Source organism: Leguminivora glycinivorella, chromosome Z, assembly GCF_023078275.1.
Source record: "Leguminivora glycinivorella isolate SPB_JAAS2020 chromosome Z, LegGlyc_1.1, whole genome shotgun sequence".
In the NCBI taxonomy this organism is placed as follows: domain Eukaryota; kingdom Metazoa; phylum Arthropoda; class Insecta; order Lepidoptera; family Tortricidae; genus Leguminivora; species Leguminivora glycinivorella.
Genome location: NC_062998.1, coordinates 55,005,007 through 55,032,558, shown reverse-complemented (window position 1 = coordinate 55,032,558; position 27,552 = coordinate 55,005,007). Strand labels below are relative to the sequence as shown.

The 27,552-nt window shown below is 41.7% G+C and overlaps 1 protein-coding gene across 1 annotated transcript in view; it reads right to left on the bottom strand.

Annotated features, from left to right (window-relative positions):
* Positions 1–27,552, bottom strand: part of LOC125240527 (transient receptor potential cation channel subfamily A member 1) — a 158,540-nt gene that overhangs the window by 41,342 nt on the left and 89,646 nt on the right. The window contains exons 2-8 of the mRNA XM_048148419.1: positions 10,136–10,292; positions 8,863–8,953; positions 8,219–8,288; positions 2,948–3,073; positions 2,044–2,184; positions 1,076–1,231; positions 145–384 (exon numbers count right to left, since the gene is read on the bottom strand). Of these exons, the coding sequence (XP_048004376.1) occupies positions 145–384; positions 1,076–1,231; positions 2,044–2,184; positions 2,948–3,073; positions 8,219–8,288; positions 8,863–8,953; positions 10,136–10,292 (981 nt within the window). The remainder of the gene's footprint in view (positions 1–144; positions 385–1,075; positions 1,232–2,043; positions 2,185–2,947; positions 3,074–8,218; positions 8,289–8,862; positions 8,954–10,135; positions 10,293–27,552) is intronic.

The following is a 27,552-nucleotide window of genomic DNA, read 5'->3' as shown; positions in this document are numbered from 1 at the left end:
TACCTTAGAGGCAGCTAGAAGAAATTAAATTATATTTTCTCCTTATCCAGAGCTTAATATTTGAACGCTCAAGCATCAAGTCTACGATCTCCCGAGTGGTCAAACATGAAACGAAGTCTTCTGGAAGTTATTTCATACTCTTACCAGTGTATGTACCGTGCGCCACCCAGCCCTCGAAGCAGCCAACAGCAGGGGTGACCTCCTCTCCTTATCCAAGGGGTTGATATCTGATCCCTCCTGCACCAGGTAGTCGACAATGTCCGGGTGGTCAAACATGGCGGCACAGTGGAGGGGGGTCATGCGCTGTACGTCGCAGGAGGTCAGGCAGGCTAGCTTCTCTTTGGGCTGCATCGTGAACATTAGCTTGACGATTTCTAGAGCGCCCTGGAGAACAGTTCAAACAGTCAGTACGTCCTGTACTGAGACCTGAGACTAACTGAAATAGCATGATACGTTCGTACGTTTCCGTAAAAATATGAAGGAAAAGCTTTACGAACTACATTTGTATCGACTTATTGTCATGTAGCTTTCCGTCATTGTACATGAGTCTTTGGAAGACCACTTCATCAAGAGACTAGTTAATTAGGGTAAAGATATTGTGACTTAATTGTCGTCACCCCTTGACAGATTTTTCCATTCTTTTTTTTTAGTGACCGAAATGACGTTTGTGAAATGTAATTGTAAATGAGGTGACCATGCCGAAACTAGAAAAAAAGCGATGTTAACTGATTCTTAAAAAAAGATCCATACTAATCCATACTTCCATACTAATATTATAAATGGGAAAGTGTATGTGTCTGTTTGTTTGTCCGTCTTTCACGGCAAAACGGAGCGACTAATTGACGTGATTTTTTTGGTGTATATAGTTGAAGGGATGGAGAGTGACATAGGCTACTTTTTGTCTATTTCTAACGCGAGGAAGCCGTGGGCAAAAGCTAGTAAGAAATAAAAATAAAACAGCCACCTTTCCGTGATTGTTATAAAGTATTGTTATATATTACTATTAGAAAAAGATATTATTTGCCTATCTTCAAAAAACTTTACCTACCCAATTTTTTGTCTGGTGTGAACATACCTGGGCACACGCCAGATGCACGGGCGTGGACAGGTCGTGCTGCTGCGTGGAGATCTTGGCGCCGGAGCGCAGGCACAGCTCCACGGCCTTGATGTCGCCGCCGTGCACGGCCGAGTGGAGCGGCACGTTACCCTCGTTGTCATATAGGGATATCATCTGCAATACAATCTCGTGTCCACAATCAGGTTTTTCTAGAGTTATTCATTATATTTTACCCCCCAACACGCCCCCGTCACAAAACTGACAGTGGGGTCCCAAATTCTGAAAATGCCCATATCCATCTATCCAGCATACATAATTATATTCCATCGAGTGTGAAAGCGACCAGTGGTAACGCTGAAAGTGAACGCAGCCGACGCGCGCGAAGGAAGGTAGATCGCGCGCTGACTACGCAACTTTGACATCCATCCACTTTCTTCAGTTTTCCGTGATGCATGCAACATCGTCGAAATATCGTGAGCTCGATAAAAATCAAAAAGGTAATCACGGTCTACATCACGGTCAATATAAGTTTTTGAAATGGAATAGAAATGGGAACTTCTTTTTTCCTCTTCACCTCAAGTGCAGGCATTCTTGCCTAGAATTGAGACTTAATATTACAAGGAACCTAAATGTGCTCTTCTTATTAAAATGTCTTTTGGAATCTGGGTTGAAAAAAAAACCTTCAACGTTAGACGTAAAAAACCACAAAGGACTAAACTAACTTTTCCTGCTCCCTAGTGCATTCTAGAAACTCCCCCTACTGAAGGAATACCTCCTTGGTTAGAACAGGAGATCAGGTCTTGGTATCAGGAGTCTAAATGTCTCAAATCTGACTAGGTTTACCTGCTCTCTAGTGCCTCTTAAAGGTTCCCCCCACTGAAGGAAGACCTCCATGGAGCTTGTAGACCCGCTCTAGGCTATCATTCAGTCTGAATGTTGATTGTCCTGGCACTTGGAGCCTAAATGATTAAACTAGGTGTAGGTACCTGTTCCCTAGTGCATCCTAGAGATTCTCCCCACTGAAGGAAGACCTCCATGGTCCGTGAGGAAGCGTTCTTGGCAGCCTCGTGGATGGGGTAGTAACCGTTGTTGCACGGTCGCTTGCAGATGGCGCCAAGGTCGGTGATCTGAGGACGTTTCTAATGTGTTTAATAAATAAATATTATAGGACATTTTTTTACACAGATTGAGTGAGTCCCACGGTAAGTTCAAGAAGGCTTTTATTTTGGGTACTCAGACAACGATATATATAATATACAAATATATATACATACATAGAAAACATCCATGAGTCAGGAAGAAATATCTGCGCTCATCACACAAATAAATGCCTTTACCGGGATTCGAACCCGGGACCGCGGCTTAGCAGGCGGTACTACCCGCTAGGCCAGACCGGTCGTCAAACCCGGTCGGTGTTTACATGTTGGAACGGTATAAAAACTGAAATAAATATTATAGAGGCGTTTTACACCGTTATAACTGTTATAAGCCCTCTGACGCAGACATGCGAGGAGACCCGACCCCAAATGAAATGAAAAAAAAAACTTAGGTACTTACATTCATGTTACACGAATTTACTTGCGGTAAGATCAAGATCTGTGGATGAATATGACTCAGGAACAAAGTTCTATGATCATCGCAAATATAGGTATCAATGCCTTTACTGAGATTTAATCCCAGGACAGTTGGTATCACAAGCAGGATCTGTCCACTAGTGACCGTGCTAGCCACTAGCCATCCAGGTCTACGTCAAACGTAAAGGTCTACACCTATACCTTAATTACCTTACCAGCACTCTGGCGCATAAGTCGTGGTCGTGTAATGTGGCTATGTAACCGCGCTATCCAGCCAGGTCTACGTCGAACGAGAAGGTCTACACCTATACCTTACCAGCACTCTGGCGCATAGGTCGTGGTCGTGTATGGCGGCAAAGTGCAGCGCGGTCCGGCCGTGTTCGCCGCCCAGGTCTACGTCGAACTGGCTCTTGTACTTCGCGAAGGTCTGGAGAACGGTCACCTGGACAAAAAAAAGAAACTTAGACTTTTTAAGGTTCCGTACCTCAAAGAGGAAAAACGGAACCCTTGTAGGATCACTCGGTGTCTGTCTGTCCGTTTCACAGCCAATTTTCTCCAAAACTTCTGGACCGATTTACTTGAAATTTGGTAAACCTGTGACCCAAAGATGGACATGTAATTTAATTTAATAAAATTTAATCATAGAGGCCACTTTTGGGGGTTAAAGTGAAAATTAAAAATCAAAGTTTTTTAAACTATACCTATTGTGTTATATATCAAATGAAAGAGTATCTCAAATATATATTTGTAATATTTCTTATTTTGGTGACTTTTCATGCCTAAAGAGGACAAGTCACAAGTCGCGTAAATTACTTAGTAAATTTTGCCGAGAGATGGCGCTAAACACAATAATGCTCATTAGAGTACATATACTTCTAGACAAGTCTTATATGAGTACCGTGAGATTATTTTAACCAATGAAAGTTTGTACGGAACCCTCGGTGGACGAGTACGACTCGCACTTGGCCGGTTTTTTCAATAGTACATTGAAGTGTAATCTTTCAGCTGCCCGTGATATACACAATATTTTTCATCACACTCGCGAAGAAATAACCAAATTGTATTAAACTAAATGCAATGAAATACCTACGCTGACATTTCGAACATTCGTCCGCAATCTTGTTTATTGTCAGGTCGTGGTAAGCCCCACCCAGGTATTCACTTTACCACCCTATGGCGGTAAAGTAGCTCATTACATATCAGTGTGTAATAACACCGTTTACGAGCGAGTGTGATGAAAACTATTTTGAAGGCTATTTTTCTTTAAAAAAAACCAATAAATGTTTTTTTTTTTTCAAAGAAAAATAGCCTTCAAAATAGTTTTCATCACATAATAAGTGTTTTTTTTTGTCTCAGACCACATGTAATTGTCGGCTGAAGCGAAGCCGAGGTCGACAAACATGTGGTTTGAGGCTTTCTTATTCATTGGCTATGTGTATACAATACTATCAGGAGCGGCTCACTCCGCGATCCTTTCGCCGCGCTACAAGTACATGCCGCAAGTACAAGTGCATGCATTCAGTGGCGACGACCTTCGCGCGGCGCAATAGAATTCAATGTCGTCTGCACTCGTGCGGTCCGTTTGTTAATGTAGGCACAGAATATATAATAGTACAAGTACAGAAGGCTCACTCCTTTGAAGTTCACAAAACGCCGCCATTCTAAATTATTACCTACATTAACAAACGGACCGCACGCGTGCAGACGACATTGAATTGTATTGCGCCGCGCGAAGGTCTTCGCCACTGAATGGGCCGCGAACTCGCGGCCGCCGGCATGTACTTGTAGCGCGGTGAAAGGATCGCGGAGTGAGCCGCCCCTGATGTAGGTAAGAATTTAGAACGGCGGCGTTTTGTGAACATCAAAGGAGTGAGCCTTCTGTACTTGTAAGCAGTTGGAAGCGGTAACTTCATTTAGCGCAGCGGCCTGAAATTTGACGCTTTCTAGCTGGAAGATAGAAAAGGAATATCGCTACTTATCCATACTAATATAATAAATGGGAAAGTGTGTGTATCTGTTTGTTTGTCCGTCTTTCACGGCAAAACGGAGCGACGAAATGACGTGATATTTTAAGTGGAGACAGTTGAAGGGATGGAAAGTGACATAGGCCACTTCTTGCCTCTTTGTGACCCCCCCACTTCCCTAAAATAGGGGGTGGGAGTTTGTATGTACGCGAGCGAAGCTAGCAAAAAGCTACCTAGTTATTCATAAATCTAACAGGAACTCTATTCACTTTAAATTCGCTCTAATTTTGTCAATGCCAATAATTTTCTTGAAACTCTAAACGACCGCTTTCAAGCGATTTCATTACATTAACTTTAAAGAAAACCCCCGGAGGACAGGACGCCGTGACGTCACCCAGGGTTGTGCGTCGCGTCTACACATAAAACATAAACGAATATTCTTGGTAAGCCGCCAAAAAGCTACATAAGACATAGAATTAGTCTTGGAAAAGAAAAAAGTCATTGTGAAACCTTTCATTACTGTTCTACTTAATGATAGACTTGGAACAATAAAACGAATATGAAAATAAGTTTTTTTTGCAAAAAATTCATTTTTGGCACAAGGTTTTATCGCCGCCTATACCTTTCATTCAACGTTACTAAAACCCTTTAAGCCGGGGTTACATTAGGGCCACGCCGCGTGTCGCAAGGCGTGGGATTGTATTCGGTTATACGGCCGCTCGGCGACACGTGGGACCGAGCTAAAGTAACCACGTTCATACAAAATTGCTTTACTCGATGGGGTTACGCATTCGCTTAAGTATACTCCAGACTCCACACATGAGCGTTATAACACTTATAACCCCAACCCTCCGCTCCGCGTTGAGCACTGGCACCCTTACTCACCCGTAAGAACACATCACGACGAGTAGTCTTGTCTTATTAAGTATTATTTGAACGTACACATCTTAAACTTAAAAATGTACTACAAACTCTCACAGCAAAAGTATCGATCCAAAATATCCACCAACGTCCGTGCGTCTCTACAATTGGCTCTATACTGATAGAGCCATTATTGAAGACATGAATGGCTAATATGTTGACAAGGAGAGATACACCTGAGCAGACGTAAGAAAGGAAAATAACGCACAATGAGACCCTCGCATCTGGGGATTGGGCTGTTGTATACTTAATAAGGGCTTAGGGTCCGGATACACTGGACACGTGAGTCCAAATTAACTTATATCGAAGATGAAGTTCACTATTAACAGTTGACGTGAAATTGTAGTTTCCATTTTCATATGGATGGTTTTACTCAAAACATTAATTAAATATTTGTATTGAACATGCGTTGAAGCCAAAATCTTAAAAAGTAACAGTACTACTTACGAAAAAAATCACGAGAACATACTTTATTTTCCATGCCAGTGTGCGTAGCTGAATGCACTAACGCTCACGAAACGCTAACAATAATATCTCTTTCGTAGCTATCTATGTCTATAGCTCTTGCGTATTGACGCGACAGAGCTTGACTGCATTTCTGTCGGCGTCTGGCGTCGCAGAAATGCCACTCGGCTAGCAGATCTGTATCAGTATCGCAGGCCTTTCGTAATAACCAGATAAAAATGTCGTTTTGCCTTTACAAAACCCATGTTACCTATGAATGAAGCTGCATACAAGAAAAATGCGTCTCAGAATCGAAATAAAGCCCACCCATGACGCAATTTAATCAACCTACGTGGCTCCGAGCTAATTCAGTCGAGCCAAATAATTTGAGACGCGCCCTAATACGGCCTGACCTTCCATGCTAATCCCCGACATTTGCAGTAAGATCCTATCTCCATCCATACACACGCGACTCCTCCGTTATCAATAGGTGTACATGTACTTACATAGATGTATAACAGCCACACATAGATGGCGCCACAAAAAAATGCCTTGTTGCCATCAATTACTTGTAGATTGGTGTTAAGTGTCACTATCTAGCCATAAATCTACATATGTCAAAAGTGACTCTTAACGCCATCTACAAGTATAATCGAAAGCTCTACAGTCAAACTATGCTAACAGTCAAACAGTCACGTTCCGTTGAACAAATGCTGTCAGACAATCACGGGAAGAATTTACGCATTTTTGATGCCGCAAACTTAAAGTAAATGTAGGTTTTAGTATTCTGAATGTGACATTTTTTAACGGGGATGGCATGTATGTACTGTACACTCTACAGTCTACACGTGTGAGTTGCGCTAAATATAGGCACCTACTTATCAAACCTTAAGAATAATAAAATTACTATTCTATGTCTGAAACTGACCAACCAGGTGGTCGCTCTGGTCAGTGACTTTCAAAATTAACTTTGTTCGAGTATAGGTACTACCTGTTTTAATTCTTGCAGTGTGAAATTATTAAATTAAAATTATTAAAATAAATGTAACGAATGGTATTTCAGAATTTTCACTAAAAAATAAGAGGGGCTTCGCACTACGTTCGATCGGAATCCGGAATCGGAGTCATAGCCGGAGAACTATTTGTATAAATAAAAATAAATAAATAAATATTAAGGACACCTTACACAGATCAACTTAGGCCCAAACTAAGCAAAGCTTGTACTATGGGTGCTAAGCGACGATATACTTACTTAAATAGATAAATACATAAATAGAAATAAATTTGACATATTTTCAAATCACGCAGGATGTCAAAGACTCTGTTTAGTGAGTTCACAAAATCGGCCATAGACACGCCACGTTTTGTCATTTCACTAGATTTGTTTAGGGATTTGATAAAATCCCTGAACCACGACAGTGAGTTGACGAAATGAACTCAAAAAGTCAACTAGTTTTAACATTTCCGTAAACAAATTTAGGGAAATGATAAAGTCTCAACTGGTGATTTGATCAAATGTCTGAACTGGTTTCGTGAAATGACAAAGGCAAGAATCTAATATATCCAATTTGATTTATTAGACTCTTGCCTTTGTCACTTGATTTGATTGAATCCTTGACTAGATTAGTGGAATGGTAAAATTGAATCAGTTTTTAAGAGTTTTTGGTTTTCTATAAATAAGAAAAAAAATAGAATAAGTGAAGAAACAAAGCTAAAAATGTTTCATTTTAAATTATATTCATATTTATTAAAACATTTTGTCTTTTCACTGAACTTGTTTAGCGAAATGATAAAACTAGTTGACTTTATTAGTTCGTTTCGTCACATTACTGACGTGGTTCAGGGATTTTATCAAATCCCTTAACAAATTTAGTGAAATGACAAAACGTGGCGTGTCTATTGGTCGATTTTGTGATTTCACTAAATAGAGTAAGGGATTTAGTCAAATGACTGAAATTTTCTAGAGAAATGATAAAATGGATTCGCCATTTTGACATCTTGCGTGATTTGATCATATCCCTTAGTGATTTGATGAAATCTCTGTTTTGGCCATTTCCCTGCGACATATACATAGAAAACATCCATGACTCAGGAACAAATATCTGTGCTCATCACACAAATAAATGCCCTTACCGGGATTCGAACCTGGGACCGCGGCTCAGCAGGCAGGGTCACTACCAACTGAGCATGACACGTTCGTACGTTTCCGTAACAATACGAAGGCAAATCTTTTCCCACTATATTTGTACTTTACTTACTTTATTGAGCTCCGTGGCCAGATGGATGGGCGCCTGGCACTTCACGTTTCTGATCCCCGTGTCCACGTGCCTACACACAAAGACGACTCTTACAATTAGGGCAACAGTGCGCAGTGAAGGGTTAGGATACGCACCTGCTCACAAAGACACCATTTGTACAATTAGGGCAACAGTGTTACAGCAGTGAAGGGAGGGTTAGGTCCCAACGTGTTCAGAAAATTGGCTAGATCGTTAGGGACACGTGATTGTATAAATATAGATTTGAATTGATGTCGTTATATACTCGTAAGTTAAGTATTTGATAAATGTTTTAAATGAGTCACCAGTAGACGCAGATACTTACAACACCATTCTTAAAATTAGGACAACAGTGAGCAGTGAAGGGTTAGGTTACAACGTGATCAGAAAATTGGCTAGATCCTTAGGGCCACGTGATTGTAGGTAAACAAATATGATTTGCTTGCATTCATGTACCCTTATATAAGTTATTTGATAAATGTATTAATAGTTATTTGTTATACAAGGGGGACAAAGTTGTATTTTAACGCCGAGTTCTTTAAAGCAAGAGTAAATAGGTATCTCATCAAGCCACGATACACAAAGCTCAAGAAACCACGGGCGAAAGCTAGTTATGTATAAGTTACTGTTGCAGCAGGAAGTCGATGGCGTCGAGAGCCTCGTTCTCGACGGCCACGTGCAGCGGGGTGTTGCCATTGTTGTCCTGCGCGTTTAGATCTGTAACAAGGTTCGTTTTAACCAAATACATACACGGTGTACCATGAGGAAACCGAAAGATTTTTACTACGCATTTCTGAGGGCAAAATAAAGGAAAAAAAGATTTTTTTTTAGTTTTTTTTGGTAGATTTTTACATAAAAAATAAATGTTATTCCTAAAACTGGCACTTAAAATAAAAAAAATACAATTTTTACTCTAAAAATACTTTTTTGCAATGAGTCAGTTACTTTTTGATATCTACCATTGAGGATTAGCTAGATTATGTCCGATAATCCATCAAAACAGCGTTTTTTTCTGAGAAATAATAAGTAATATATAGTCGGTCCACAAACATGTATACATGTATAGAGTAAAGTATGTCACTGCCGTCATAGGCCGGCAACAGACAGTCTTAAAAATTCATAATCTTAAAAAAAACCGGCCAAGAGCGTGTCGGGCCACGCTCAGTGTAGGGTTCCGTAGTTTTCCGTATTTTTCTCAAAAACTACTGAACCTATCAAGTTCAAAATAATTTTCCTAGAAAGTCTTTATAAAGTTCTACTTTTGTGATTTTTTTCATATTTTTTAAACATATGGTTCAAAAGTTAGAGGGGGGGGGGACGCACTTTTTTTCCTTTAGGAGCGATTATTTCCGAAAATATTAATATTATCAAAAAACGATCTTAGTAAACCCTTATTCATTTTTAAATACCTATTCAACAATATATCACACGTTGGGGTTGGAATGAAAAAAAATATCCGCCCCCACTTTACCTGTAGGGGGGGTACCCTAATAAAACATTTTTTTCCATTTTTTATTTTTGCACTTTGTTGGCGTGATTGATATACATATTGGTACCAAATTTCAGCTTTCTAGTGCTAACGGTTACTGAGATTATCCGCGGACGGACGGACGGACGGACGGACGGACGGACGGACGGACGGACGGACGGACGGACAGACAGACATGGCGAAACTATAAGGGTTCCTAGTTGACTACGGAACCCTAAAAATTGTATGCAAATTGACAGTTCAAACTGACACTGACAGATCTGTCAGTGTCAGTTTGCATACAAATTTCATTTAAGATTATGAAAACTAAGACTAGTCTGTTGCCGGCCTTAGTTGGTGAATTGCAATATCTTAGTGACTTGAAGCGCCCCCTATCGTCCAGAAACCCAAAGTTATCCATAAGTACTCACCGCCACCATAGTTGGTGATGATGTGCAGTATATTGGTAGTGTTCCTGGCGGCCGCTTGGTGCGCCACGGTGCGTCCCCTGACGTCGCGGACGGCCAGTCGCGACGGCTCGCTCAGGTACAGCCGCATGAAATCCTCCGCGTTTCCACTCTCTGCTGCCTGCGGGACAAAATATAGTAATAGAATTAATAGAACTAATAATTAAGACTAATCATACAACTTAATAAACTATTTAGTATCAAACGAATTTGTCACAAACGTCTGTGAATGATAGTACAATTTTATAAATTAAAGAAGAAATGAAAAAAAAACATCTCTGACTGTACTCGAACCTAAAGCTACTCGGAACAACAGGCGCTCCGATGAACTGAGCCACGGAGGTTGCCTGAAGTGTATAATTATAAATAAATAAATATTGGGGACACCTTACATAGATCAACTTAGCCCCAAACTAAGCAAAGCTTGTACTATGGGTGCTAAGCGACGATATACATACTTAAATAGATAAATACATACTTATACATAGAAAACATCCATGACTCAGGAACAAATATCTGTGCTCATCACACAAATAAATGCCCTCGCCGGGATTCGAGCCCAGGACCGCGGCTTAGCAGGCAGGGTCACTACCGACTGAGCCAGACCGGTTGTCAATATTTTTCCATTATTCCTTGAAATAAAAAAGTTATGCATCTTGCAGACCGTTGAACCGTTGAACCGTTGAAGCACTGTAACCCTTTGGTGAAGAATTGAAGATGTACTTCTTATCATGTATAATATGTGTGTGACCTATTAGAATACACAGTGGACATTTAAAAGAGACTAAACCTTGCCATAGATATCCGTTGTAAGCAATGTAAGCGTCCCTATAATATCTATAACGAAAAAAAACTGAACAAGACCAAGTCTAACTCGGGTTCCGTACACATTTCTCTTATTCTTAGAATCCCGTACACATTTAAGCACCTGGGTGCGTAGCCGAATGGCACAAACGCTCACGAAACGTTCACGAAACGAAACGCTAGTACATATCTAGCTCCCTAGCTGCCATGCGGCTACGGGGCCAGGTTTCCACAGCCATAGACGCCATGGATATGATGCGCGTGTATTGCGCAATAGCATAGCTCAATAGGAGCATCCCTCTACAAGTGTGTGTGTTGTGTGTGTGTGTGTGTTCAAGAACTTGCGATAGGCGTTTTCAATACACCGGCATGTCCGATCACCTTTCGGTATACTCTTGTACACGTTCGTTTTTAACCCCCGACGCAAAAACGACGGGGTGTTATAAGATTGACGTGTCTGTCTGTCTGTATGTGTGTGTCTGTCTGTGGCATCGTAGCTCCCGAACGGATGAGTCGATTTAGATTTAGTTTTTTTGTTTGAAAGCTGAGTTAGTCGGCAGTGTTCTTAGCCATGTTTCATGAAAATCGGACCACTATGTCGTGGTCGGGGGTTTTTTCAAAATTTATATTTGTGGTTAGGTTATTCGTCACGTTCCTAAAATTTGTCTGATTCTGCTTTCGTCAGCCATTCTTCATTCGTCAACTTAGTCTGCAGTCATTATCGTCTTTGACCATAATAAGTTGTTGGCCTTTTCTTATTTCGACTCAATCGTTTTTCGTATTTGGTCATATTCTAAGTTGGTACCGACCTAAGCCTACGAAAATACACGAAAAACATAGATTTAACAGCGAACATGTCGAAAGAAGATTATTGCGAGTAAAGAACGAGACGGATTAAGATAAATATGAACAATAAAATTGACCGTAGGTAGTTGAGGAAGACTATCGACGATCGTGACGAATAAAGAATGGCTGACGGAAGCAGAATCGGGCAAGGAACGTGACGAAAAACGAACGTGTCGACCCAAGTGTATACCTACCTTTCTTCCTTTTGGTATATGTGGTCTCCTCAGACTGCCTGGCAGTCGGACGTACAACAAAATGATCCTACAAGGGTTTTCCCTTTACGGAACCCTAGAAATAGCCTAAAGAGGGGGTCACCCAGCACGTTGCCAACTAGCCTGCGCCAACACAGACTGCCAAAAAAACAGCCCTCCTCTAATAACTCATATTATTTATTACGTTTATATATATACGTGTAGAGAGGCTATAAACATTTTGTTAGAACGATCACGCCTGAGCCTCTAAGATGAGATTGTGACGTTTAACAAAATCAGCCTACATTACATATCAAAAATTAAAATTTTGAAAAAACCCCCGACCGCGACATAGTGGATCGATTTTTATGACACATGGCTAAGAACACTCCCGACTAACTCAGCTTTCAGACAAAAAAACTAAATCTAAATCGGTTCATCCGTTTGGGAGCTACGATGCCACAGACATACACACAGACAGACAGACACGTCAATCGTATCGTATAACACCCCGTCGTTTTTGCGTCGGGGGTTATAAAATAGTGGATCAGTATCAAAAAAGTCTCAATAAGCCAGTAAATACTCGCAAAAGAATTGCATAGTTACCCGATGCATTTCAACTGCATATCAGCAAAGAGGATTGAGAATAAATATAGATATAGCTACTGTCGGTTCCTGGGATTCTGACAGTACCGTCAACTGGCGCGTACATGTTGGTCCTTCGAACCATATAGTACGAATCATATGTTACGTATCACGTTTCATAACAAACCTACGACATCGCGTGACGTATGCGCAGCCGGCTACGTCGGACGAACATGACTCCCTAGGCGTTTTGCAAAACACACCTATATACACGAACTACTTGACAACTAAGGAAATTGAAAATGCATACAATATTATGGCAAAAGTAGTACAGCGGCAAGAGTTTGACAAAGATATAACTGACATCTTAGAAAAAGGGACCGTTGGCACCAAGAGTACCCTGCTCGATCTACGCCCTTATCTCGACAAAAAAGGGGTATTACGAGTGGGCGGAAGACTCCAACATGCACATCTGACAGAAAACGCCAAACATCCCATCATCTTGCCCAAACACTCAAGACTGACAGAACTATGCATAAGTCAAGCTCATCTGCAAACGCTGCACGGAACTGCACCCCTCACCTTGGTCGCCCTTCGACAGAGATTTTGGGTACTGGGCGGAACACGCATGGTAAAGAAACATGTGAGCCGTTGCGTAACATGTTACCGATTCAACACTACTACCAAAAAACAATTAATGGGAGATTTGCCACCACCACGAGTGAATCCTTCCCGACCGTTCACACACACGGGTGTTGACTTCACCGGACACGTGGAACTAAAAGCCAACAAGGGAAGGGGGATAAAAACAACCCGTGGATACATTGCAGTATTTGTTTGCTTCGCCACGAAGGCAATTCATCTCGAACTTGCATCTGACCTGAGCACACCCACATTTCTCGCTGCTTTCAAGAGGATGTGCGCCAGGAGGGGAACACCATTGCATGTTTATAGCGACCAGGGTACAAATTTCATCGGAGCGTCCCGAGTATTGACTCAAGAGAAGAGAGAGATCCTGCAAGTTATAAACAAAGATTTTTTGAACGAGATCGCTGACATGGGCGTGACATGGCATTTCAACCCCCCTTCCTGGCCAAGTGGGGGGGGGATTTGGGAGGCTGCAGTAAAGTCGTCCAAGCACCATCTCAAACGTGTCTTGGGAGACCAAAAATTGACATATGAGGAATTTATGACCTTATTGACCCAAATCGAATCGTGCTTAAATTCAAGGCCACTTTATGCTCTGACAGATGACGCTGATACAGATTACCTGACCCCCGGACATTTTTTGGTTGGAGGTCCAGTATTGTCTTTACCAACAATCGGCAATGACAACACATGCGGAAAAACAAGATGGCAAATGACAGAAAGAATGCTACAAAGCTTCTGGAAGACTTGGTCAACAGAATATTTACACCACTTGCAACAACGGCATAAATGGCAACAACCTGCAAAAAACATACAAAAAGATGACATCGTGCTCATCAAGGAAGACTTTTTACCACCCGCGAAGTGGGCCATGGGTCGCGTGACAGACGTACATCACGGCAAGGACGGATACGTCCGTGTTGTTACGCTAAAAACAAAAGGAAGAGAAATCCAAAGACCCGTGGTCAAAATAGCTCCGTTGCCTATTCAAAAGTCGGAACAAACCAGTCCCATAGATCCTGACATGAAATCTGACTCCGTTCCACCAAAAACGCATAAACGAGCACGAGGCAATAAACAATGTTTTATAACATCGATGTTACTGTTATTCATGACATGTGTGCTACCGGCTACCGCCCAGACACTCCATATTGACAAGATACAAACCAACAACTCGCTTTATTTTGACAAAATTGCAGACATAAGGATCATACAGGACGAGTGGAAGATGGTCGCATTTTACAACATGACGACATATTGGGATAGCATATGTTCAATCGAAAAGTACATTCAACTTCTAAAAACAAAATGCAACAATGACTACACATGTGCTCCAATTATTGCACAATTCGAACACGAGTTAAATGAACTGCGTCACTACAACGATTTGCTGACAAGTCACCCTAACACAAACCGCCAACGAAGAGGTCTAGCCAATGGAGTCGGCTATTTAGCTAATACCTTATTTGGCGTACTTGATGATCGATTTGCAGAAAAATATGAAAAGGATATTGACACAATTACGAAGCGAGAAGATCACATTTTCAACTTGTACAAAAACCAGACATCCATACTTGAAGCTCACAACAATATTCTCAAACGCAACGAGATTATCATGAAAAATCAATTTGACTCAATTGCAAAAACCGTCCATAATCTAATCGAAGATGTGAATCAAGCACAATCCACGAGTTTACGTTTACTGAACTCGTTCTCGCTACTTTCGTCTATGGTAGCGGCGGATGTCATCATCTCAAATTTAAGAAGAATTCAAGATACCCTAGTTGACACCGTCACTGACATATACCATGGTCGATTAAACGTGCATTTACTACCCCCGATGCAACTCCAACAACAGTTAGAACTGATATCGGGGCACATACAGGATGACCTCACCATTCCAGTTGACAGCGCTGAAGACCTGTACGGGTTGCTCCATATCCACGTAAAAGTGACTCGAAAGACCTTAATAATGGAGATACGCCTACCATTATTAAACCGTGAACAGTTCGAGTTAGACGCTATTATCGACCTTCCACGCAGAAACGGAGACAACGCCATTTACATCTCAACAGCAACGAAATACATTGCAATTAACGTCAAGAAAGACACCATAATTCCAATGACAGAAACTGACATTCACGCATGCAACGCTCACAAAAATGATAAAATGTTCTGTCCTTTAAATCACCCTGTATACACAATGAAAGTCGGTGAATCTATTTGTGACATGCAATTGCTATTAAACAACAATAACAAACCTTATTGCCAAGCGACAGCCAAGAAATGCGCTGACAGGTGGATCAAATTACATGCACAAGACACCTGGCTGTATTCCTACTGCCAAGAGCACCCAATACGCGTGATATGTGATAACGGCGTATCCACTGAGACATTGATCGACACGGGTTTGGTCATAATTCCTGCAGGGTGCGCTATAAGAGGAAAATCCTTCGTCATACATTCACAACATGATTACAAGAGTCAAATGTTTGTGCAAGACTTGTACATGGAAATTCCGAAAATATCACCGATCAATGACGTAATAAGAACATCCTTACCGAAAGATGTTCCTATTTTAACAGAAGATCATAACGAAGAATTTCTTGACATAAGCCAGAAATTAAAAACCATTAAAGAAGCAAATTTGGACACATTTGATAGAAATGACACCACACATTACGTCATAATCTACATTGCATTGGGAATTACTTCAACCATAACTATTATACTTGCTATCTGCAAATTGAAACGCAAGTCGACGCCTATTCAACCTGACACCCCACTGCAAGCAGTACTATCACTGACCCCTGCGGCCGTTCCTGCGACGACGAGCACGGCGCTTCAGCGAGCGACGTCCTTCTCGGACATCCCAATGACGCCACAGCAGAGACGAAAAGTTAGCTTTAGGGACTTAAATGAAGAAACATAATCATTTACCTACCTTCTTTTACAGTGTTCACTACTATTTTTATAGCATTTCTTTGTTAAATTGACATATGGTTTTTACTCATTTATTTAACGTTTATAATTTTGCATACTCTTAGGTTGCTTCTCGTTGTTTTGCTTTATAAGTGGCAGTATGTACGATCTAGCTATCGTACAGCGTAGGTATAGCATATACTGTAGCTATGTCTTTACGCAAATATGCGCACTCGCGCGACCTAGATTATTTATTCAACACGTGTAATTACATTAAGTACAAAAAATCAGTGCATTAAAGACTATGGTTAACAACAAACGTATGTGAGTTATTTATGGGTTCCTGGGATTCTGACAGTACCGTCAACTGGCGCGTACAGTCAAAGTATAATGTGTAGTAATAGTGTCATCTCTCGATACAGGCTTCAAACGTTTCAACCTCAGATTTGACAATTTGACCCGTGTTCTTAACATGGTCTGTTTTAACATTGACAAATATTAATATTAGCGCCATCTAGCCGAGAATGAACTAGACGACCGTACCTTTCTCTTGACGGTTCCAAGGTAGGTGTTTTTCTTAGACTTTATCTATCTAGTTATATGTCTTTGTCAGTATGTAAATAAAAAAGTGCATAGATACCCGATGCGTTTCCAACTGGATTTCAGTAAACAGGGCGCTACAGTAAATAAAACGATGGATCGTAATAGGATCGGACGCCGCTACAAATCTCATTTCTACTCGGGGTTTAAGAGGCGACGACCGCCGGCCATACAAAGTTATGTTTTCATTTTCCCCTCACCTTACAATAGATTTTTGCGAGTGGGCTCATGTGATTTTGGATTTTTTGGATTTAGTGTTCTTTCAACTTTGTAAAGATTTGCCTGAATCTCTAGTTTCTTTTTTTGACCAGTCTAATAATCAGTGATCGGTTTTTTGGATTCACCCTCGCGGGATATCAAGTAGAAAAGTTAATATTGATACGACGAAATTATCTCTAAGGAACTTTTTACTCTTACATGGCAACCAGTTGAGACAAAAACTTCTATTCTTTTCCTAATCTCTACACTCTATTAAGCAAAATATATTAGAACCTCCACAAAGTATTACCTTACATCTATCATGATATTCATGATGGAAAAAATACTTCAAAATCTTGACATTGACATTTCATTATTTTCTTTGGATTTCAGTTCTAATTATTTGCTTCTAAGGATTGCATAAATAAATAGTACTAGCTATCGTATAAGTGCAAATACATAGATCTTATAGCTCAAAGGCGATCCAATAAATAAGTAGCCGCGTTAAGTTCGCTTACTATGGTTCAATTTTCATTTTATCGACTTGTTTCATGGACTTTGAGATTACCTTTTACGACAACTGTGGCTTACTCTAATTGAACTTTTTAGTCGCGTATAATGGTTAGTGGTTATGAAATCGCATGTTAGTAAGGCCTATTACGTTATGTACTATTTTTAGTTTAAGTTTATAATGTTAATGTTGTTGCTTTATATTTTTGGTTGAGCAATAAAACCATTTGGCATTGTGGACACTGTACATATTTTTTTGCCTTTTCTAACAACATTAAGCCCGGATTCCCGGGGCATATCCATACTAACATAATGATTGAGGTCGTTCACCCCATGTCAAATCCAAAAAACCGATCACTGCTAATAATAGTATCAATTGTAATTTCAATTCAATTTTAAATATTTTCTAAATATGTACATGTGACGTGTAAAAGTGCCCCTGTGGCCTATTTGCTGAATAAATTATTTTGATTTTGATTTTGTGGATGTTTAAGGGGTCTTTGGGGGGGTTGACGACCGGTCTGGCCTAGCGGGTAGTGACCCTGCCTGCTAAGCCGCGGTCCCGGGTGCGAATCCCGGTAAGAGCATTTATTTGTGTGATGAGCACAGATATTTGTTCCTGAGTCATGGATGTTTTCTATGTATATAAGTATGTATTTATCTATATAAGTAAGTATACCGTCGCCTAGCACCCGTAGCTTTGCTTAGTTGGGGAGTCCGTTGCTACACGGGAAACCGGTCATGGTGGGGGGCCGACTTAAGCCTCCATCTGAATATGTCGCCTTGAAGAAGTCGTCATGTATGGGTTTAGTTTGGGGCTAGGTTGATCTGTGTAGGGTTCCCCCAATATTTATTTCTTTATTTATTTTATTTCAACATATGGGATAAGGATGTATTGCTGAGGAATTTTCATATGAAAGTGTCCTTAATGCACCCTAAGTGCGTTTTCACATTATCCGATCCGATATCGGAAGGATTTCAAAGGCAAAAATCAAGGATGGTGGCTTAAATGTATGGGATATCGGTCCGACATCCGATATCGGATCGGATAATGTGAAAGCGCACAAGTGTGGGGACCCTTTTATAGTAAGAAATCTTATTTTTATTTACAGGTAATACCTACTTACTTATATGTTTTTACAGTTAGTTACGTTACATAATTATATTTCTCTCCGTTTAATTCATTTATAGGTGATTGTGAGATTCATAAGAATAAGATACGAGGCAAACTAAACTTAGGAAACATATTTTAATTCGAAACTTGCAAATTTAAAAATCTATAAATTATAATTGAACATTGAACACATTTTTTTTTCATTTATTCAGAAATAAAAGTTAACTAACAAAATTTAACTTGAAGTAAAATAACGTACGATTAAGTATACGGTCTGAACAAAAAGAGTAGACAAAGTGGTAAAATCGTAGTGTCGTCCCGTTTTCTCACACATATTGATTTGAAAGGGATGGCACTACAATGTTGACACTTTTTAATTTCAACTATTTTTGTTCAGAATGTAAAATGTATGAATAACGGACCACAACTTTCACTCTGAAGCTCAAACAGCATCAAAAAGAGGAAAACAAGGTCTACGCTACATGTGTACGGAGAAGCGTTGTAGTCCTTAGATTAGACTACTTAGGTTCAAAGGAGACTCTATCTAAGTCGCATTCGCGTCAAAGAAGACGGTGCAGCCAGCGGGATTGGGTTTCACTTTATACGTGTTGCATTTTAAATCTTATTGAAGTGAAACTTGTAATGCAACGGACAGCGTCCAACGTTCACGCTCAGTGTTGCCAACTCGAATTTTGAATAACAACACATTACGAAGTTTCACTTTTTCCGTGCGGATGGGCACCAAACACTATTTTTTTACTTAAATTTCAAGTTCAAATAAAAAAACTCTGGGGTTAGGGTTGAGAATACCATCACCGCTTCGCGCCTGTGTCACTGTCGGTGTCGTCAAAGTCGACTGTGGGGCATGGCTTCAATTTAATAGGCTACTTTAATTTTAATTAATCAGATCAGCCTCTTTTTAATAATTGTCAATACGAACTTGAACGGTTTGCTAATTTGGAATGAAAATAAAATCGAGTGGAGTGACGTCACGGTTACGATACAAGTGCGGAGGTCGAGGTACGATTCTTAGCATGAAGATTGTAAATCCTATTTAAATCATCCTTGGTAATACATATGTCTCTTTGAAGTTTCGACCTCACAAGAAATGAAGCAGATTGCGCAATAGTGCGAAAAAAACACCGTATGTAAAGAATAACAAATTTCCTTCACATTTTACTGATCATTTAGGATAACATCTCACGCCGGTTCTCCAGCCATAATAACATTACACTTGTTTTCCTAAATTGCGCAAAACTACATAAACAAGTCAAAACGTCACAAGTCCACTCTCACTTCACACAACAAACCTACTTACTCCAAACACAGTAAGTTCCAAAATGGCTTAATAATACTTGGCTCATGGGCTTCTGAGTTGCCAACACAAGGTTTAGTTTGAGTTTTAATAAGGCGAATGTAAACAGTGTTAAAATGAACGTTATTTTCACTATCAAAAGGGCTAAGTGCGAAACTCGTTATCTTCACATTTAAGCGAATTGAACCCGTAATAATAGTCGCTTTAAACCTATTTTCGCGATGCCACTCCTCACACAAAGTTCAAAGAAATAAGGCAGTAAGTGAATATAAAGTGGTAAGTGCACTTATGCTGTTTTTGAGTTAAATTGTTCTTTAACGAGTAAATGGAAGGTTTCTTCAATTTGTTGTAATTGGTGTGAGGACTGTGAGGGCGATATTGCGTAATTCTGTTGATATTTGGCGATATCTATCAAATTGAAATGAATGCTCTGGAACATGTGTCACATGCGGGTAATTTGGGGGAAAATTGTTTTTTGGTTGTATTTTAAATTAAGGGCAAAATGTGGAATCGCTCTCTCTAACAGAAAACAAGGATTAATGTAACAAGGAGTATGAATAGAGTCTGAATAATTATATAGGTACACAGATGTCATGTATAAATATGATTTTGGACACTTCCAGGCTGCGAACAGCGCCATCTAGTTTTAAGGCAGTGCGAACAAGTTGTTCACAGAAATCGCGAAGCGTCTGGTTGAGGTTACTGGTGACCGAAGAGCTGGCGACTTTGTCAGTCCAGTCCCCGTAGCCGAATGACATTTCTGCGACGCGAAACGAAAACGAAACGCCGCGAAAGGTAGTCTGGCTCTGTCACGCCAATACGCAAGAGCGATAGAGATAGATATCTACGAGCGTTTCGTTTCGTGAGCGTTTGTACATTCGGCTACGCACGCTGTATTAAATAGTTCATGTTCTTGGTACTTACAGTTCTGTTCTACGAATTAGATCGTGTCACATTTCTTACGGCCATCAAAAACGTTTTTGCGGGCTAGTCCTGTCAATACCGAGCTTATGTTCGGCTTCAGTTTCACATTATCCGATCCGATATCGGATGTCGGAAGTATTTCAATAGAAAAAATCCAAGATGGCGTCTGTAATGTATGTATAGGATATCGGTCCGACATCCGATATCGGATCGGATAATGTGAAAACGCACTCAGGGGCACGTAACTCTGAATTATCTTAAAAATAACTGACATTGGAAACATGGAAGCTCCTTCTTTAATGGACGGACAGTAACTGAAGGCCAACCTTATTTATGTTTTATATTTTCTGATGGCCTTCTTGAGGCACTGGTCCCACCGCGAGCTAGTAAACTATGAGCTATCGGCTATAAAAACTAACAAAAGATAAAAGAGACACGGCGATGTTTATAGTTACTCGCCCAGCGGTGAGCTATCAAAATCGCCGTGTCTATTTTATTTGCACGGGAGTGCTTATCTATTATTCGTTTTTATAGCCGATAGCTCATAGCTTACTATTAGCTCGCAGTGGGACCAATCTTCATATTATATGTATAATATATTTGATTTGTGTATTCAAATAGAGAATATTTTAGGTTTTGCGACCCTTTTTATACATACACATACATACAATCACGCCTGTATCCCATAAAGGGGTAGGCAGAACACATGAAACTACTAAAGCTTCAGTGCCACTCTTGGCAAATAAGGGGTTGAAAGAAAACGAAACTCTTTTTATAATGATACAAATACGTGTAAGAAGAGATTTTTCCTGTTTTTCCTCCCAGCTAGGGATCAAAGAAGAGCCTTTTCTTAATACGAGGTTACAGAGTATCATTTCTTGTTCTAGGCCTTTTTAGGGTTCCGTAGTCATCTAGGAACCCTTATAGTTTCGCCATGTTGGATAGGTATTGAAAAATGAATAGGGGTCTACGAAAATCATTTTTTTGATATTGTTAATATTTTCGGAAATAAACGCTCCTAAAGTTAAAAAGATTGAACTTTATAAAGACTTTCTAGGAAAATTATTTTGAACTTGATAGGTTGAACAGTTTTTGAATAAAATACGGGAAATTTACGTAATCCTACACTGAGCGTGACCCGACACGCTCTTGGCCGGTTTTATAAATATATGTTATTATTAAGTTCAGTCAAATAGAAACATTTATGCATTAAGAAATCATCTCATAGGGACATATTTTTGAATAAAATATGTAAACTATGAGGGTACACTTGACTGTACCTAATACTATATTATGTTTAAGGTACAGCAGGACAAATCCCGACTGAGGGGAAGGGGGAAATTGTAACTGACCAATTTTTCCATTATTACACTATTAAGTTCCGCGTATCCCCCCCCCCCCCCCGCGTATCCCGCGTACCCCTTATTTGCCAAGAGTGGCACTGAAGCTTTAGTAGTTTCATGTGCTCTGCCTACCCCTTTATGGGATACAGGCGTGATTGTATGTATGTATGTATGTAAGTTCCGCGTATCCACTGCACACGCGCGCCACATATAACCAGTGGACACTCTAATGAATAATGCAAACATTATACATTGTAAAACATGGAAAGAAACGGATCAGTTGCATTTGCCCCCCAGTCGAAATTTTCCCGCTGTAGCTTAGTTAAAAGAGAATCTACGTTATATGAGCAAGGATGAGTTAGTAAAAAGACGCCGGGTTATTCGCTGGATGAGTGTATTATATTTATTTTAATTATATGTGTAAATTTTGCACCTTTACCTTATCCTCGTAATAACGCCCACCATACAAAAATTGTGCTAGAGAATTTTGAACATATTTGCATTTTAAATAGAGTTGAGTTTCATTTGTTCGAAAAATTTTAGAGACAAAATAAATGCTACTTTATTTATTCACCAGAAAGTTAAAATTCCATTGAACCAAAATGTACATCTCTTTGGACATTGGGCGGCCACAGGCTATAATGCGTAAATTACATAAAAAAAGTCATATGTGCTAGAGTTTTCAGTGTCATCTCGTGGTAAAGGGGCAAAGCTAAAATAAGAACATCTTACATCACCGAATAGGCTACTTTCCTTCAAAACAAACAGCTTCTTTTTAAGAACTGTCAAAACGCATTTGTTACGATTTGTTGAGTGACGTCACGGTCAACTCATTTACTTTATTTTCTCTCAGACTTATTAAATAGAAAAGGAATTTAAAAATAACTACTATCCATAGTTTATTATTATTATCTTTATTTATTTCTTTTCTTAGATTAGGTTTTTTACAATATGAGTATAAAAGTAAAATAAAATAAAACACTTACAAAACAATATAAAACATATAAACACATTATAAAAAACCTAACCTAGGGTGCCGCCAGCAGCGGGGCAGGGCCCAAGCTGCCGGTGGTTAGGGCTGCAGAGAGAGGAACCGTCGGACTATCCGCGCTGTGTCCAAAATCACCGCCTTCTGCATCTGGCCCTTGATCCAACCACCGAGCGAGAGTCTCTTAAGATGTTGGTCGAGACTCTTCGCTATGAGACCGTTCGCTGAAACGACTATCGGGACAATGATCGTTGAATCAACATCCCACATGGTGGTTATCTCGTGAGCCAAGTCTAGGTACTTACTGGACTTGTCCTTCTCGGCTTTCACGAGATTCTCATCATGGGGGATGGTGATGTCAACGAGCACGGCCCGGCGTTGCGGTCGATCTATTATCACAATGTCAGGCTTATTGGCTACAATAGTCCTGTCAGTGATAATAGATCGATCCCAATAGAGCGTGGCACGGCCATTTTCAAGAACTGGCGCAGGTAAGTACTTGTAGTACGGTACTTCGCGGTCCACAAGGTCGTATTGAAGAGCAAGCTGCTGGTGAATGATCCGGGCTACGAGATTATGCCTGTGCAAGTACTCACCGTTAGCAAGATGAGAACAACCGGAAATGATATGCCTGAGTGATTCTCCGGGACGGCGGCATGCCCGACAAATGTCGACCGTGCCGTCCTTCAGGATATATTTCCGGTAGTTGTTCGTCATCATAACTTCGTCCGCAATTGCACAGGCAAAACCCTCAGTTTCTCCGAAGAGGTCCCCGAATCGTAACCAGTTCACCGATGCGAGCAGGTCTACATCGGGTCCCGTGAGGGCCTTGTAGAACCGCCCGTGTAGCTGCTTGCTCTCCCATACCGCCTTGCGGTCCGCAGTACTTAGTACCACAGGTTTGCGCCAGTTCTCTTTCGCCAAGGAGAGCGGCGTGAGGTTTCCGTCCACTGCCACCACATCACGATGCATCCCACACTCGTTGTTAAGGAAGTAATTCCTGAGATTGTACACCTCACGGTTGTGGAGATTTTTGGCGTTTAGGAAGCCTCGACCTCCGCACTTCCGTGGGATGTACAATCTCATAACAGACGAGCGCGGGTGTAACATACGGTGTGTGGTAAGCAGTGAGCGGACCCTCCGATCCAGGGCGTCCAGCTCGGTCTGGGTCCACCTTAGTATGCCAAAGGAGTATGTGAGTAGAGGCATTACCCAGGCGTTAAAGGCGCGCACTTTATTGCCTCCTGACAAAAGACTGTTAAGGACTTTTGTGAGCCGACTGAAAAAGCGCTCCTTCACCGACCGTCTAATGCCAACATCCTCAATACCCAACGACTGTGACATACCAAGGTACTTATAGGTTTCTGATTCAGAGATAGATCTGAACGACATCGTCTCAGAAAGTTGTAAATTTTCTGAATTTACAACCTCCCCCGCTGTACATGCATAACCGCACACTTATCGACACCAAACTCCATTCTGATGGCGGTACTGAAAACTTCTGTGGTTTTCAATAGCACCATCAGGTCTTGGGTGTTCGGTGCAAATAGTTTGAGATCGTCCATGTACAGAAGGTGAGAGATGACTTCACCCTCTCTCCGAAGCCGGCAACCTAGCCCAGAATCCTTCAGCAGGGTGCTGAGGGGATTCAGAGCTAGGCAGAACCATAATGGACTCAGACTGTCACCCTGGAATATTCCTCGCTCAATCCTTATGAAGTCCTGCGGGCCAGTGGGGTCATCCCTGCCTCCTGGTTGACGAAGGACTGTGGTCCACTGCCTCATACATGCAGCCAGGAAGGATATTAAAGCTGCATCAAGTTTATACAGCTCCAATACCCTTCTCAGCCATGAATGAGGCACCGAATCATAGGCCTTCTTATAGTCAATCCAAGCGGCCGAGATGGCCCCCTTGTTCCGCCGAACTTGTTGGCAAATGGTCATGTCTATGAGGAGGAGCTCTTTAGTACCACGGGACCCAACCCTACATCCATTTTGAGCGGGGGCCAGAATGTTGTTAGCGACAATATGCGCGTTAATTTTTGCTCTCAAAATGGATGTAAGGAGCTTGTAGAGTGTAGGCAAGCACGTGATGGGTCTGTAGTTTTTTGCTTCCGTGGTACTACCGGACTTGTAGAGCAGGAAAGTAACACCAGTTGTTAAGGAAGGTGGGAGAGAACCAAGATCGAGGGCTTGTTGAAATTGCGTTGCCAAACGCGAGTGCGAGCATCGAAACCATTTTAGCCAGAAGTTGTGCAATCCGTCAGGTCCAGGACTTTTCCAGTTCTGGGCCGTACGGGTAGCACAACTTACGTCGTCGGGGCTGATGGTGATAGCCCCCATAGGTTCGATGTTCTCGCACTCGCGTTCGACAACGGTCATCCACTCACCCTCCGTGTGTTCGACGGGCACCGACCAGATGCTACGCCAGAAATCAGACATGGCAGTAGCATCCGGCAGCCGCACGTCAGACACACGAGGGTCGGTTTCCTCCCACCTCCGGTATACTTTCCTTTGGTCGCTTTGAAAAAGACGATTCTGCTGGAATCGGTCCACACGCTTTCTGTAGCGGCGAATACGGCTTGCCCATGCATAGACTTTCTGCTTCAGGAAGTCGATGCGCTCTGTGACATTGGCCAAATAGTCGCGGGGCCTGATGTCCGTCCCCGCGAACGCCTGGTTCACAAAGCGCATTACTCGGGGGCGATTATTACCCCCTCTGAAGCAGATCAGCTTTGCAATGAGAGTCCTAAACGAGTTGATACGACGCTCGATCCGTACTTGCCATGCAGGGACACCTCCGACGGTCCTAGTTGCACGGTCAGCGTCCGGAAACTTGACTCGAGCAACACGGCACGCCGCGATGGCTCCGCAGTACATGATCGAGTGTGTATCATCTAGATCTTTACTAGTCCGTATAAATGGCTCTAGTAAAGCGTTTAAGGCTCCCATTAACGCTAGATTGCGTCTATTCATAGGCAGACGTGGTAATCGTGGCCTAGGATTGTTTGTGGAGCGATACTGCGTAATCGCCTCTTCCAAAGACCTCCTCAGTTGCTCATTGGCAGGCTCACTCTCGCTCTGACTCGCGAAGTCCCCGCCGTCGTTACCGGAATCAACCCGCGGCGCCTCCGGTGCCAGGTCGGGTTCGGGCACCGGGTCCGGCGACATGGCGGGCAAATCCCGCCCCGAGGCGGGGTCCGCGCGAGTAGCGAGAGCCTCCTGGCGGAGCCGATCAAGTGTGGCGTCATCCAACCGCTTTGACCGCTGAATGACGCGCACCTGATCCGATAGCCGCTGCTCCGACACGGTGATGGATGGCTCGAGTGCCTGGAACAGAGGTAGCATTCTTGAACGGTACGCGGATAGCCGGGTTCCCCCCTCTGTGGCCCCGTAATAGGCGCGCATGACATTCTCGTTTATTTGTCGAGTCCATGTCATGCGACGCACTACACCACCGGCAGCGGGAGCCGTGGGCGGGGCAGGATGTCCCGCAGGCCCCAAGCGTGCCGGCAGCGGTGGCCGCCCTCGTCGCGCAGGTGGTGGCGGCGGCGGCGGCGGCGGCCCGCTCTCGTCGCTGGACCCGTCGGTGTCGGGCGCCGTGGCGAACTCGTCGCCCGACGAGGATGCGGACGGGGAGCTGGACGAGGCGGGCGGGGATGGTGGGCGTGCGTTTCTTTGTGCCGCTCTGGTGCGTGACCTTGTTAACATTTTCACAATGCACTTATCGCCGTTTGACAGTTCATGTTGATAACCGTGTATTTAGATTGTAGATAGTTCGTTGCATGTTCGTTATTATACATGATTTAATGTAGCGTAAGAAATACACAAAAACTGAACCAGAAAAACCAAAACGGCGATAAAAATACTATAAAAATAAAATAAAATTGTGAAAATTTATCCAAAGACACGTCCGTCAGTGTCAGCGGTTTTTTTTTTTTTTTTTTATTATTATTATTATTATTTCGTTTTAGACAGGCAGCTGATGCTGGTACGTCTAAATCATAGTTCACTTTGCACGATTTCACTACTTAATAGATAGTTTGTCTAGTCTATTTTTAAATTGATTAACACTGGTAGAGTTCACAACTTCAGAGGGTAATTTGTTCCAAGCTTGCACTATTCTGCATGGTATTATTTCGTGCATGGTATTATTTTACGTAAGGTACAGCGGGGCAAATCTCGACTGGGGGGCAATTGTAACTCATTTTTTCCATTATTACACTATGATGTTGAGTTCTACATGTATCCACTGAACACGCCTACCATATACAACCGGTGGACACTCTATTTAATAATGCAAACATCGTAAAACATGGAAAAAATGGACCAGTTACATTTGTCCCCCAGTCGAGATTTGCCCCGCTGTACCTTACAGATAAGTTCCCTATTAA